Below are 14,223 nucleotides of genomic sequence, written 5' to 3'. Positions count from 1 at the left end.
GCCCTCATGAGATTGGGACTTCTCCTCAGTTTCACTGAGAAGGAAACTCCTAACCAGGTTACATAATACACCCACAGTCATGGAAGAGGTGGGGCTCCGGTGTCAGACCAGCATCCATTCCTCAGTCTGCCTCCCTGTCCCCTGCCAAGCTGACTAACTGTTCTCCACTGCCAGCCGACCTCTCTGGACTCCTGCCTCTCCAGCCTCCCCTTTCTTTTCCAGTCTCCCCTGATGGTATCCCATTGCCTCAGTCTCTCTCTTGACCTTTCACATCCGGACAGCTGACCTAGCACTTTGCTGGCCATCCCTGCATCCCCTAATTGCCTGAGTTTGTGCCTTGGGTAGGGTGGCTACCACGGGTACCCTCACCAAATGGCATGGGGGGTTGCTAACTGTTCTTATTTTGAGTCTCAGTTCCCTGGCCAGACCCTCTGCACTTGAAGGTAGAAACAGAGCTTATCCAATGCCGCAGACCAGCATAGCAGTAGACGATGAGGCCACCTCAGGGTTGAGAGAAGCGTGTAGGGTGGTCAGGGAGTCGGCGAAAGAAATGACAAACAGACACACTTCAAGAGTGAAAATCTGAGTGTAATTTTTTTTAAGTTTGTGACTAGTATATATATGTTTTCTAAAAGCACAGGAATGAATATTAAAGAAATTAGCTTGTTTGTTGGCTCAGTCTATCACTATCAGGGAGGTGATCTACATAACAAGCAATGACCATTATAGAAGAAAGGAGGAAGTTTAGAAAGACAGATAAGGGATTAAAGTTTGTAGTTTTAGGATTTTTAGTATTTTTGTAGTGGTTTTTGGTGGTTGTTATTTATTGATAAGCTTTTGTCTTTTTAGGGAACTTTTGCTGTACTTCCTCTGCTTCAGGCTGTTCTCTCCCCACGCGCTGGTTGCCCAGCCGGATCTAGGGACCGTGGCGAAAGCCATTCCTAAAGATCACTGCGGGGAGAGGTGCAGCAGGTAGGGTTTTGCTGTTCTCCCCCTGCGCGCTGGTTGCCCAGCCGGACCTAGGGCCGGTTAGCCCTAAAGGTCACTGCAGGGGGAGGTGCAGCAATCCAAGCTTCCGAGTCCTCGTCATGCCTGGCACTGGATTGGGCTGTGTGTACAGGCCATGAAGGCTTGTTGCTTGGAGCTTGATTGAAACTAGGCTGAAAGCAGGATTGTAAAGGGTGAGGCAGGAGGTTCCCCGCAGCTCTGCATATGTACCAACCTCTGCCTCTCTTTGCTTCTGCACCATCACTTATTCCCATAAAGATAGCGTGTGCAGCTTTCTCTTCTGTTCCTCCAACTTGCCAACCTTGTCCTGTCCCAAAGCTTTTGTGCCTTCCCACCACCTGGGTCTCCCTCAAAAGTCACCTTGTCAAAGATGCTTGCCCCGAAGCCCCTCTCATTACACTCGATTTCACCACCCCAGTGTATTTTTCTGATGGCGTCTATTTGCTTCCTGATTGGGTGTGTCTCCCCATGTGAATGTAAGGGCAGGGCCCTGACCGTTTTGACTGCTTCTGTAGTTGGCATTCATCTTAATAAACCACTGTGTGCTGGGTGTCAGCCCTCCTAACTTATTTGTCAGATGGCTGTTTTCACCTCCCCCAGATTTCTTAAATGAGTGAGTAAAGGTATTTTGATGAAACTGAATTCCAAGCAGTAAGGTGAATTTCAAATATTGCACTGCAGCTTCCAGGCAGGAAAGGCTAAGAGCTGCTTAGAAATGGGGGTGCACAGCCACCGGGAGATGGAGACCTGCAATAGGGATTTGTGCAATCACAGTTATGGGAACTATGTGTGTGAAACACCCCGGGGTGGGAAGGGCCCGCCTGCCCCTCGTGCCTAGGCCGGGAGGAGCGGTTCCGCTGAAAGTTTGGACAGTTCTTGGCTGCGAGTCTGGAGAGCTCTTTAGAAAATGACCCTGCCCAGCTGGCCCTCAGGGAGAGCCCAGTCCCAGTGAAAGGGGAGGTGGGGGGAGAGGGAGGGTGCCATAAAGAGGTTACTGTGGGAAGGGTTTGCATTGCTGGGGAAGCACTGGGATCGTGAAAGATATGTTAGGCGTTCTGCGGTCCCCAGAGAATCACCACCCAGTGTTAGACTTGGCAAAAGACTCCCTACTTCTGTGAGCTGCTGCCTCAGAAAAGATGCGCCTGTCTGAATACCTAATGTGCTCCCGGGGCCTGTCCCGTAGCCCATCCTGTATCCCCTAAAAAAGCACCATGGTACAGGCAGGAGGGCGAGGGCTCTGCTTTCCTGGACCTGTGTGCTCTAGGTTGGATGATCCAGCAGAACCTACCTGTCTCCAAAGTGACACATCTGGCCGCTTTGTCCAGGAGGGCTGTTGTGAAACATTCAGGAATGTGTGTGCTCCTTCAGAGATTTGTAATTAAGAAGAGGCAGAACTAGTTCTTGCTTGGCATCCCTCCCTCCCTCCCTCTCACACCTCCAGCATGTAGGTCATTTGATTTCATGATTGGGATTTTGCAGCAGCCAGGATGTGGCGTGTGGGGCTGCACCAGACTGGATTGGGGTGAATTGCTTCCTCAGAGGTGGGGGCTGGGAGTTCCAGGCAGGCCCCCAAGTTCTGGCCACATTTGAAAGTGGACATCTCTTCCCAGCTCACATTCTTGGCACTTGCCCAAGGGGAAACATCGCACGCCAGAGAAGCACCCACAGTTTCCTGGGGGGGGCGGGGGCTGGTTTAAACAGACAGTCCTCTCTCTGGCAGGAAAAGTGAGTGTGTGCACGTGTGTGTATGTGTGTGTTTAAATCCTTGAGCAGCTAAAAGCATTTTTTCTTCATCCTGATTCTCTGAATGACACATCTCTGCACACTGAATAATTCATCTCCTTCTTGGCATTTGTTCTCGAGAGAATCTTGCTGTCCAGATTTCTTGTAAGTTGCATAGTTTTCCAATAGGAGTGTTTCTTTTTCCCATGAAATAGCTTTGGACGTCAGGAGATCAGCCTTTTAGGTTCATCTCTCCAATTGCACCCTGAATATCAAGCCCAGAGTCTTCCTTTCTTCTCCCTCTTGCCCTCTCCTTTGAACTTTGAATCCCCTTGACTCCCTCCTCTTTTTCCATGTGGGGCACCCAGTCTGTGTTCACAGCCGGTGCCAGCATGCCAGGCCTAGTGGGCTAGCCACATGTCAGTCATATCACTGATATTTGTAGCTAACATTCATTCCATTCTGGTTTCCCAGTATCTTAAGACTGGAACAATCTGTGGAGTTAATGTTTTTCTGGAAAACTGGTGCATATTTTGGTGTTTCATTCCTTTCCCAGACTGAGCGCTCAGTGAATGGCTTGCGTTGATGACTTTGATGGCTTGGAAACATTTAGTTGCCTTTTTATTAAGCAGCTCTGGGTTATCCAAGAGCATTGAATATCTTTATGCCAAGCCATAGAGACCTGAAGGTGCAAGCCTGCTAATGCGCCAGTGCCTCTTACCTGCTCAGATTCCCCCAAGTTCCCCAGCCCCAGTCCAGCTTCATCACCTATATCTCTAGCATTGCTTACTCTGTGTTCCAGATTGATCTTACTAACTTTTATTAGCAAAGTTCAGATTTTGGAGTCAGGCGCTGGGGCTTCAGGTTGTACTTCTGGTGCTACATGATATTGAAATGTTTTCTTATATATGAAATGGAATAAGAGCAACTGCTACCCAGCGAAGGAATGCGTGTGTGTGTGTGTGTGTGTGTGTTGTTATCTAGACCTAGATTTAACCATTATTAAATATTTTAATTACAGCTGATATTTGAACATTAAAAAGAAATTAGTAAAAAGAAAAATGTTATAATCCCTGTATCCAGATAACATTATAATGCATATCTTCCCAGTAGCTCTTCCACTCACAGAGATAGACAAAATATCATACTGTGACTGTATCCTGTCACTTTTCTCTTTCACCAATGTTTTTCATAGGGTATTTTTTCACCAGTATATTTCTTAGCTCATCTTCAACATTAGCTCCAAATTATACAACACTACATCATTATTTTTGGTTTCTACATATTTATTATTATATTCACCCACTGCACAAATATTTATTGAGCATCAATTATAGGGGGCATAGGATTCCACTGCTTAGATGCACCATTAATGAAATGATTTAGTTTGGGAGAGATTTGGGTAGGGAGAGAGTTAGAAAGGTGGTGATCGGTACATAGGTTTTGGGGAAGTTGTTGAGAGGGACTTATCTCCTTGGTTTTCTGGGTTGCAAACTGTGTATTGTAAGATTCGTAGTACCTCAGTCAGACTGGCAGGAAGGCGGGGCTTCTCAGAGAAGAGTTCAGAGAGAGGAATGAACTAGAAGGAGAGTTCTGACTGTCGTTGGCAATAGCCTCCCTGTTCCACAACAGATTGGTCTATCCTCAGAAATATACTGATTTCCCCTGTGTGAGTACAGGTTTCCCCTGCTACCGGAAAGTAGATTGTTCCTGTATGGGGTGATTTGTTAGGTTATTTTTCAGGTCCGGGGATGCTGTTTATATGGAATTTTTTTTTTTTTTTTTTAGCACTCTCAGGCTCAAAAAAATAACCTACCAAATCATCCCTAATAGGAATGTTGTACTTTTGGAGAGCAGGAGAAACCTATATGTTTCTTCAGTGATCCTTTTGCAGATTTGTTGGATAAAATGATGTTAGATGAACTTTGGCTCTGAGTCACTGGTTTTCATCTTTGTAAGGAAGTGGGAGCAGCCCATTTAGAAAGTTTGAGGAGGGGGAAACACAGAGGGCTGCAGCCTTTTTCTTCTGAAGTCTGAGCAGCTCGTGGGAGGTAGAGTGGGATGAAGGCAGCTTTGTAGAAACTTTACCCACGCTGGCACAGAGGTTCTGAATGAAGAGCATTCTGAGCCAAAGAAATCACCTGTGTCTTCCCCAGTTTGTGGTTTTTCCATGGAATTCAGGAAATGCGGTGAAGTCATCAACTTTCAAGAGAACCTCTTTGCTCACAGCAGGGACTAAGAATACAGATTGCCTCTCTTGAAATCCCATCTTTTAGAATGTCCTTTTCTTGGCCTCAGTTTCCCCTTCTGGGAATTGGAGACAATAAGTACTAATGCTCTATGAGTACTTCTGTACATGAGGATCCGTGCTAAATTTTTTTTACAAACATGACCTTATTTAACCTAACTGACAACCTGCAGCACTCTTATCCCCTTTTACAGATAAAAATTCTGAGGCTCAGCGAGATTAAGTAAGTTGCCAAATGCACACAGTGAAAAAGAGATGTTTATTGAACCCCTTGATAAAGTGCTTAGTCTGGTGCATACCTTATATTCCTCTGGCTTCACTGTCTCCCACACTGCAGCAGTAAATTCCTTACTAGCAGAAGTGTTGGGGCTACCTTTTCATTTTGTCAGTAGGTATTATTCACAACTTGCCAGACAATGGACATACAGTGGAACCTAAACTTAGTTCTGTCCACCAGAGAGTTTCATTTGATGTTTGTTTTCCCCCCCATATATTTTCTTTTAAATTTGATTTAAAATTTAAAAAGGGAAGAAAAGTGGTAGTTTCCTGTGTTTTACAGGGCAGCCCTGGATACCATCCAGTCATCTTTCCTCCTGTCCCATTGTTCCTTGGCTTGCCAACCCGTAGAAAGAATAATTGCCTCCTGGGTTTCCAGAACGGAGTGCAGGTAGGGGGCAGAGAGGAAGAGAGTATCACAATAGATAACTAGGCAGGTCAGCAATAGGGAGAAACTGTAGGCCTCATCAGAGGGCCCACTGAGGCTGACCTTTCTGTCTCGATTCCTGGCCGCTGCACTCTGACCAAAATACTTGACAAATATTCTATGTTATTTTCAGCCTGGACAACCATTATACATTTAGTTGGGTGATTTGTCTCTCTGAATTAGCCACTAAAGACTGGGGGATCACCACATTTCTCCCCCCTACAGAGTGGAGACTTAAAGGGTGGTGACTACTAAAATATCAGTTTGGGGCCTCCCCGGTGGCGCAGCAGTTGAGCGCTGGGTTGCAAAGCTGCCCACAGCCTCTGCAGCACTGGTTTGATTCCTGGCTGCTCCCTGGCCACCAAAGGAGGGTCCCACATGGCGTGCAGACCTCTCCTGCTGCCCGCTGCTCCCCTCAGCAGTGTACTTCGGTCCTTCTGCCTGCTCTGCTCCCCGCTCTGGCTCTGGTGAATTCTCTCACCCTCCCGCGCTTCTGACTGTACCCAGTGCTTGTATAAATAAATAAATCTTTAAAAAAAAATAATATCAGTTTGACCTGGATTGCTTGGGGAAGGACAGCGATGGATGGGTACAGGCATTTGGGAACTGGCAACAGGCATTTGGGAACTGGCTCAGGAGGCAAATAAATACTGTTTCAGCCAAACTCATGGGGATGGAACACCTGCTATTGTAGATGCTGCAGAGACTCAGCTTTCCAGAGGGGAAGCGGACATGACAAGCATGAGATAGAGCCAGGATGATGACTAGGGATGGGATGGGCCAGTGAGTTAAATGTGAAGAAGCCAGAGTGGCTGGACAAATCCAGAAGAAAGGCTTGACCATCGAACCCTTTCCTGCAAATCCCTCAATTATGGAGATACAGAAACAGAGGCCCAGAGAAAGAAGGTGACTTTCTTGAATCCCTCCCAAGTTAGGAGCACGTGGAGACTGGATCACAGAGTCCCTGCCTCCCTGTGTGTGATCTGGCCGTGCTGCTTCAGCCATGTGTCCACCTTCCCGGGCAACAAAGACAGCAGAGCTTGTTTCACTATCCAAAGCTTCCAAATCATGGGGCCAGCTGAGAGGAGCAGGGAAGTCAACAAAAGCAGGAGCTTGGGGACTGGAGAATCAGGGGCTTGGGGACCGCAGGTGATGGAGTCTGTTTCTCCTCTCCCTTGCCAGGTACACCAAACCGCTCACCTTTGCTGACTGCATTAGTGATGAGTTGCCGCTAGGATGGGAAGAGGCATATGACCCACAGGTTGGAGATTACTTCATAGACCACAACACCAGTAAGTTCTTGGCCCTCCCTCCCCCATTCCCTGTCTCCTCTCCCCTTCTTCTACCTCCACGCCCACCCCAAGTCTGGAAGAACCACCAGCAGACGCTCTCGATGCCAGATTGTGTTTTACTTTACATAATGTTAGCTAGAGATGTCAGTGTCGATATAGATAGATAATGTATGCTGTAAAAAATCACAGTTTGGAAGGACTTTAAATAGAATCTAAGACTGCAACTCTTGCAACCCATCCCCGGTTTTATCGAGGCAAGCATAGCTAATGATTTCTTGTGTGTCATTCCAGGAAGTTTCTAGTCACGTGTGTATTTGCAGAGATGCAGACATTCTTTTTTGACGTATGTCAATTTCTGCACATGCAGATGTTTTTCATGAAAAGTAGATATGTCCCTCCTGTCATTCCTAGCCGATTTTGGAGCAGCTGGAGCCCCAGGCTGTCCCCAGGAGCATGAGCACATGCACATAGAGGATTGATAGGAATATGTGTGTCTCGAGCTCATTATAGCAGTCAGCCTCCCTCTCTTTTGTCCCTGTGATGTGGGTGTCCTGATCCAGGTTGAAGACTCCTAGTATCTTAGTCTCTGGGGCTATAGTGGAGGAATATGTTGGGAAAGGAAGGGAGAAGCATGTCAGCTGGCAGGGAGCGGAATCCAGCTCATATAGCCATCGGCTGGGAGGAGTCTTTACGTTCTTGGGCCTCACCCTCTGTGCTCTTCTTGGCCAATGCTGTTCCTTTCCTCTGAAATTTGCTGCCCCACTTGTCCAGGTTTACAGAGGAAAGAGGATTTTCTGTCCCATGCTCTACTCTTCCAAATTGTAGGATTCCCTGTATCCTATCAGACAAGCAGAGAATGGAATGACATGGGATGTGCCTGGCAAAGCCTGAAGGGTGAGAATAGGGCCCCAAATCCTAGAAGCTACTGAGCACGTACTCTGTGCAAGGTACTTGGCAGGCATCATCTCACTTACTCTCCCCAACTGCCCTTTTGGATGTTAAATTAAGATGATCATCGCCATCTTATAAATGGATTTAGAGGTAGTAATTGACTATGCAACACTCGACACTAAAACATGGCAGAGCTGGACTTTGAACAGCATAGGGAAGCCGAATTTTGCTTCTCTGTCTGCTTTCTCCTCTGAGTTTCAGTAGCACGTGGCCATAGCTCTGTAGTGTCCCACATCACGCAGTAGTTGCCCGCTTACTGTTACTGAAAGTTCTTTTAGAGCAGGAAGTTGTCTAATTCATCTCCCTAGTCCTGGGCCTTGTAAGACACATAGTAGGTATGCACTTTGTTGAATGGGAAGGGTCTACGTGCAGGAATGCGTGGATCGGAGGATGAATGAGCACACTGTTATTGGCACCAAAGTATAGAAGAAGAGTTTCTTTGAGACAGCTAATGGCATTAATTGCATTGTTGGGGGTAGCAGAGGTTTTTATTAGCACTCATTGCATACTGGATAATGAGAAGTAAATATGCCTAATTGAGTGTGTATGGGGAATGAGGTTAATGCTTGGAGGGCTGCATGGCTTGCTGGGTTAAACACTGAGGTACAGGAACCCTAATCAGTCCTTTCCTGTTTCTAATTGCTGAGTGCATCCCCCTCATTAAAATCTGATAGTAGAATGAGATTTTTAAGGTGCTTCTGGGAGTTGTTGGAAAGCTAGAAGGAAGGAGTAGCAAGCAGTGGGAGAGCTTATTCTTGAGGGAATGATGACAGAAATGGGGCATATGGGAAGGGTTGTAAATGGGAACCACAACAATAATTCCATCTGGTCATTTTGCCAGCTGTCAGATTACTGGTTTCATTTTGGTTTGGAGGTGCTCTCAGTAGATGGAGGTAGATAGAGTAGATAGAGATAGAGTCTGTAGATAGAGTCAGCAAGACAAAGGCAGTATGAAAATGACCACTGAGGCCTAAGCATTTGGGGTCATGGACCCAGACCGACCTTGTGTGTGTATTATTCATTGACTGAAGTTATTCTCTTAAGAATTACAGACACAGTGTAATGGAACAACAACTTGAATCTACCATCCAACATACATTCAGCAAGTATTTATTGACTACTGGCACTATTCCAAAAGATTTAGATACATAGCAAAATGGCAGAGATCCTTATCCTTACAGAGCTTTCATTTAGACAGAAGCAAAAAAAAATATACAGAGTAAATGAGCAGGTTATGTAGCAGATTAGAAAATTATCAATATTGTTGGAAAAAAAGGTGAAAGCAGAGTTTGGGACTAAGGTGCACTTCAGGAAGAAGATATGGTTGAGAACATCAGATTTGAGCTAAGAGCATTTCAAGTAGAGGAGTGAGCAAGAGATAAGACTATTGTAAGTTTGATTGAAGCGAGGGGACTACTGTTTGTGTAAAAGGGTGAGTAGGGAGGCAAGGAGAACATGTGGACAGAGAACAGCAGGGAATGGAGGTGGTAGCGTTCTGCCTCCAAGGCCCTGGCTTTTTGCTCCATGAGAAGGGGAAGTCATCAGAAGGTTTTTAGCAGATGAGTAACATGATCTACTTTATATCTTAAAAAGGTGATTGTGGCTATTGTGCTGAGACTAGGCCTTAGTGGGACAAGGACAGAAATAGGGAGAGTCCAGAGGACTGGAAGACAGTGTCCCAGACCAGGTAGTAGGGATGGACATAATGTGGAATGTAGGATTCTGGTTCACCCAACAGGGCGTTCTGATGGAGCACATGTGGGGTGAGAAAGAGAGAAAAGTTTGACCCTGTTGCTCCCAAGTAACTGGTGGGATGGCGCTGCCATCAGCTGGGCAGAGAAAACTACAGAAGAAGGCTTAGGGAGAAAGAACAAGAGTATCTGCACATGTCAAATCTTGCGTGCCTGTTACACAACTGGGAGAAGCTGTTGCAGATCAGTTTGACAGGGGAATCTGGAGTTCAGGAATGAGAACTGGACTTTGAATAGGTTTTTGGGAGTTGTTGACATAAAGGTAGCATGCAAGGGGGTGAAGCTGGAATAAGACAGAGAAGAGAGCTCGGGAATGAGGCATAGTGTCCCCAGACAGTAAGAGGGTGAGGAGAAGAGGAAAATCAGCTGTGAGTCTGAGGAGTGAGTAGAAAAGCTACAGTGTCTCAGCAGACTGTGTCAAGGGACGGTTGTCAGATAATTCTGATGGATCAAACACAAAGAGAGCTGAGTGATGACCAGGATGATGCCAGTGACCCTGCCTTGGAGGGCAATTTTGGAAAAGGATTGGAGGCAAAAGCCTGACTTTAGTGAGTTTGAAAGAAAATGGAAGGATGGAATTGGAAGAGCAAATATCGATCAAAATACAATGACCAAAATTATGTCTTTCCAAAATACCTGTTTTGAATATCTCATATCAGTGTTCAGCATTCCCATTACTTCTATCTGTCCAAATTCAACTAGTGACCAAATTATGTGCATTACTATTTTCTCTTCATGCATGTCATGAATGTTTGAGAGATGTTACATGGTTTTCATAATTGTCTTTTAATACATTACACAGATGTATCTATACATTTTAACACATAAAACAAATGTAACTTAATGCTCCTATTGCTAACCTATTAGGTTCTTTACATTTATTTTTTATTATAGATCACTGGGAGTAGGAACTTCAAGCACATTGCTTTTTTGCTTATATGATAATTTTCCAAAGATACATTTCCATAGGATTACAAAGTGAAAGATCATGAGCACTTTTGAGCTTCTGGCCCATATTTCTACATTGATGAGTATATCCGAAAGGTTCCATCCATCCATCCATTCATCCATCCGTGATTGTCACAAGCGTTAAGTGTACTCTTTTCCTAACACCTTCATCAGGATGGGCTATTCCATTTTTTTCATTTTTTTGAAGAAATCATCCTAGATTTAAACTGTTACATTTTTCACTCACATTCCTTTGCATAGTAACAAGATGGGTTGTTCTCCAGATGTTCTGCTATTTTTAAGACATTGGTTGTTGTTGAAGCCCTTGGAGAATCTAGCAGTGTTAGCCAGCTAAATATGAGTGAGTAGGTGTGTGGTGTATAGGAGGTGGGCTGTGGAATGGTGAAATGTGTGAAGAGCTCATGAGTGTGGTGAATATATCTGCTGTATGGAAAACTGTATGTGGAATGTGTTCGTAGGTAGAAGTTTCAAGCATGAAGGAGGAGGGAGATGTTCTCAACAATGGCCACTCTCAGTCAGCTATATATTTGTTGGAAGTAGCTGCCTTTTGGGGAGGGTGACCTGAGGGAGAAGAGATTGGAAGAAGAACGTTTTAGCCAGCTAAGTTTGTAACCTATAGATGGATTAAACACTATTCATATGTAGCTTTTAATAAAAATGAAAGAGAAACAATAGTTGGCCACATGATCTGTAAGATCCCATCCAGGCATAAGTTATCCATTCTGGAGGATGGTGTCAGCTGAAGGGGGCTGAGCTGTGAGAGGACCATCTCAGAGACCAATTAACCAATTAACACCACTCCTTAGACCCACCCAGAGTTCTTTTAAAATCCCTGTGCCCCCCAAGGACAGCCTTCTTAGCATTTGCTTCTATAACTGGTCAGTACATGGAATGGAAACACACCTCCAGTTCTGCCCCTGCCTCGCATCCTGTGCCCAAAAAACTCTAAATGATCCATAGATCTCAATATAAAAGGTAAAACTAGAAAACATCTAAAAGAAAACTGGTAAGATTTTAGGTTGAACCAAGATTTTTTTTTTTTTTTTAAAGATTTATTTATTTATTTATTTATTTATTTATACAAGCGCTGGGTACAGTCAGAGGTGCGGAAGGGTGAGAGAATTCACCAGAGCCAGAGCGGAGAGCAGAACAGGCAGAGTGACAAAGTACACTGCTGAGGGGAGCAGCGGCCGGCAGGAGAGGTCTGCGCGCCATGTGGGACCCTCGCCCTGCGGTCGGGGATTGAACCGGCACTGCAGAGGCTGCAGGCAGCTTCGCAACCCAGCATTCAACCGCTGTGCCACTGGGGAGGCCCTGAACCAAGATTTTTTTTTTAAACTAAACACAAAAAGCACTAGCCCTAAAAGAAAAATTAATAAATTGGGCTGCATTTTATTGACACTAGTAAGAAATAGGCATGCGATAAGTACATAATATTTGCAATATGCATATGTGACAAAGGAATATACTAGAATAGATGCTGAACTCTAACTTACTAGTAAGACACCCAGCAATGCAATGAAAAACACCAGCAAAGATTTAAATAGATCTTTGGCTAAAAAAAGATATACAATGGCAAATAAACACACAAAAACATGATTTACATCTTTAGTCATTAGGGAAATGCAAATTAAAACTATAGCAAGCAAGGGAACTAACCCATGTAGTGAAATAGACCTCTTTGTCTTGTCTGCTGCTCCCCTAAGAAGTGTATTTTTTTCAGTAAATCTGCCTGTTCTGCACCCCACCCTGTCTCCAGTGATTCTGCTCACTCCCTGCACCCCTGGCCTACACTCCAATTCCTGTACTCAAAAATAAAAAAATAAATAAAAGAATACGATTACAGCAAGGTATCAACATACCCGCTATGATAGCTAAAATGAAATGATGGTGGCCAGCATGTAGTTGGCTGGCATGTGGTGGAACTACTGGGGAGAATGTAAACAGGCACAACCACTATGGGCAAATAGTTCGCCTGTTCCTTCAAAAATCAGCATCTACTTACCATACATTAAAGCCATTCCTCCCTAGGTCATTTTATCGAAGAGAAATGTGAACGTGTCCACACACAGTCTTGCGCATGTGTGATTATTACAGCTTTATTCCTAACAGTCCCAAACTGGAAACAGTCTAAAGGTTTATCCAAAAAGTGTGTTGTGTTATATTCATATGGAAGAATGTTACTCAGCACTAACAAGAAACTGACGAGTACAACAGAAATGAGCCACAAAAGCTTTGTGCTGAGGCAAAGATGTGAACCCAAAGAGCATATTCTGTATGATTGTGCATGATTCCATTTTGTCTGTTTTCAAACAGACAGCACCAGACAGGAGGAAGTAGGTGGTGTGATTGACTGGGAAGGGGTATGGAGACCCTTGGGGTAAAGGTGATGTTTTGCACATCAATTTACATTTATGGTGTATGTACATATCAATACTCACTGAGCTCCACGCTTTAAATGACTGCATTACATTGTATTGAAGTTATGCCTTAAAGAAATCGATTTAAGTAATATCTTAATACCCGCTTCATACTAGAGGCCAATTAAATGAAAAGCTCCTGGGTAGTAATTCTAGCATGAGGCTAGGCTGAGGCCAGTGTTCTGCTATGGGTTTGTGTGCTGTTTGTCTCTCTGCATCCCTCTGTCGATCTTGGTGTATACCACAAGAGGCCAACCACAGCAAATGGTAGCCAATTCAAAAACCAAAATCAAAAAAAGTCTGAACCTGGTGCAAAAACACTTAAATCAGAATTTCTGGGAGTGGGATCCAGGCATCCAGAGCTTCCAAAGCCTCCCCAGGTGCCTGCCATGCAGATGTGGCCAAGAACCCTGGCTACATGTTAAAATCATCTGGGAGATTTTTAAAATCCTGATGCTTGGCCAGACCTTCCATTAAATATACTTCTGTATTTCAAGGAGCAAGGCCTTTCCCAGCACAAGGAGAGTGCTCCTCCCAGACTAAACCAGAGCCCCTCAGGGAGAATCCACCCAGGTATGTCCCAGGGCATATGTCAAAGGCCTAACAGTTCAGCTGGTGATTCTACCTGGAGCTCAGCACCTCACCTGCCAGCCTTGCTGCTGGCACACATGACCACTTCACCACTGTGTTGTTACTTCTTAAACAATGGTTCTCTTCTTTGGTAGCACATTGGAATTATTTGGAGAGCTTTTCAAATCACCATTGCCTCATTTCCACCCCAGGGATTCCCATTTAATTGGCTCAGGAGTGGGACTTGAGCATCAGAATTTAAGAAATCCCCCAGATGATTTTAACTTGTAGCCAGGTTTCTAGGCCACATCTGCACAGCAGGCACCTGCGGAGGCTTTGGAAGCTCTGGATACCTGGATCCCACTCCTAGAAATTCTGATCGAAGTGTTTTTGCACCAGGTTCAGACATGTTTTGGTTTTGGTTTTTGAAGCTCTTCAACTGATTCTAATGCACTGCCAGGACCCAAAATCACTGGCTGCAGCATCAAAAAGACAAAAGGCAGTTTTGCTGAGAATCTGGAAAGTCACTCATACCCATGGCGAAAGTAAAAAATTGCCACAACCTTTTGGAAAATCATTTGTTTAGTAT

General features: G+C 44.8%; 1 protein-coding gene across 1 annotated transcript in view; it reads left to right on the top strand.

Moving 5' to 3' along the window:
- Nucleotides 1–14,223, top strand: part of WWC1 (WW and C2 domain containing 1) — a gene marked incomplete at both ends in the record, with an annotated part of 152,280 nt that overhangs the window by 63,733 nt on the left and 74,324 nt on the right. The window contains one exon of the mRNA XM_084243467.1: nt 6,864–6,973. Within this exon, the coding sequence (XP_084099593.1) occupies nt 6,864–6,973 (110 nt within the window). The remainder of the gene's footprint in view (nt 1–6,863; nt 6,974–14,223) is intronic.

This window comes from Talpa europaea (genome assembly GCF_964194135.1).
Source record: "Talpa europaea genome assembly, chromosome: 9".
NCBI lineage: Eukaryota > Metazoa > Chordata > Mammalia > Eulipotyphla > Talpidae > Talpa > Talpa europaea.
Note: the sequence above shows the minus strand (reverse complement) of the source record. Positions and strands in the feature narration are given on the sequence as shown.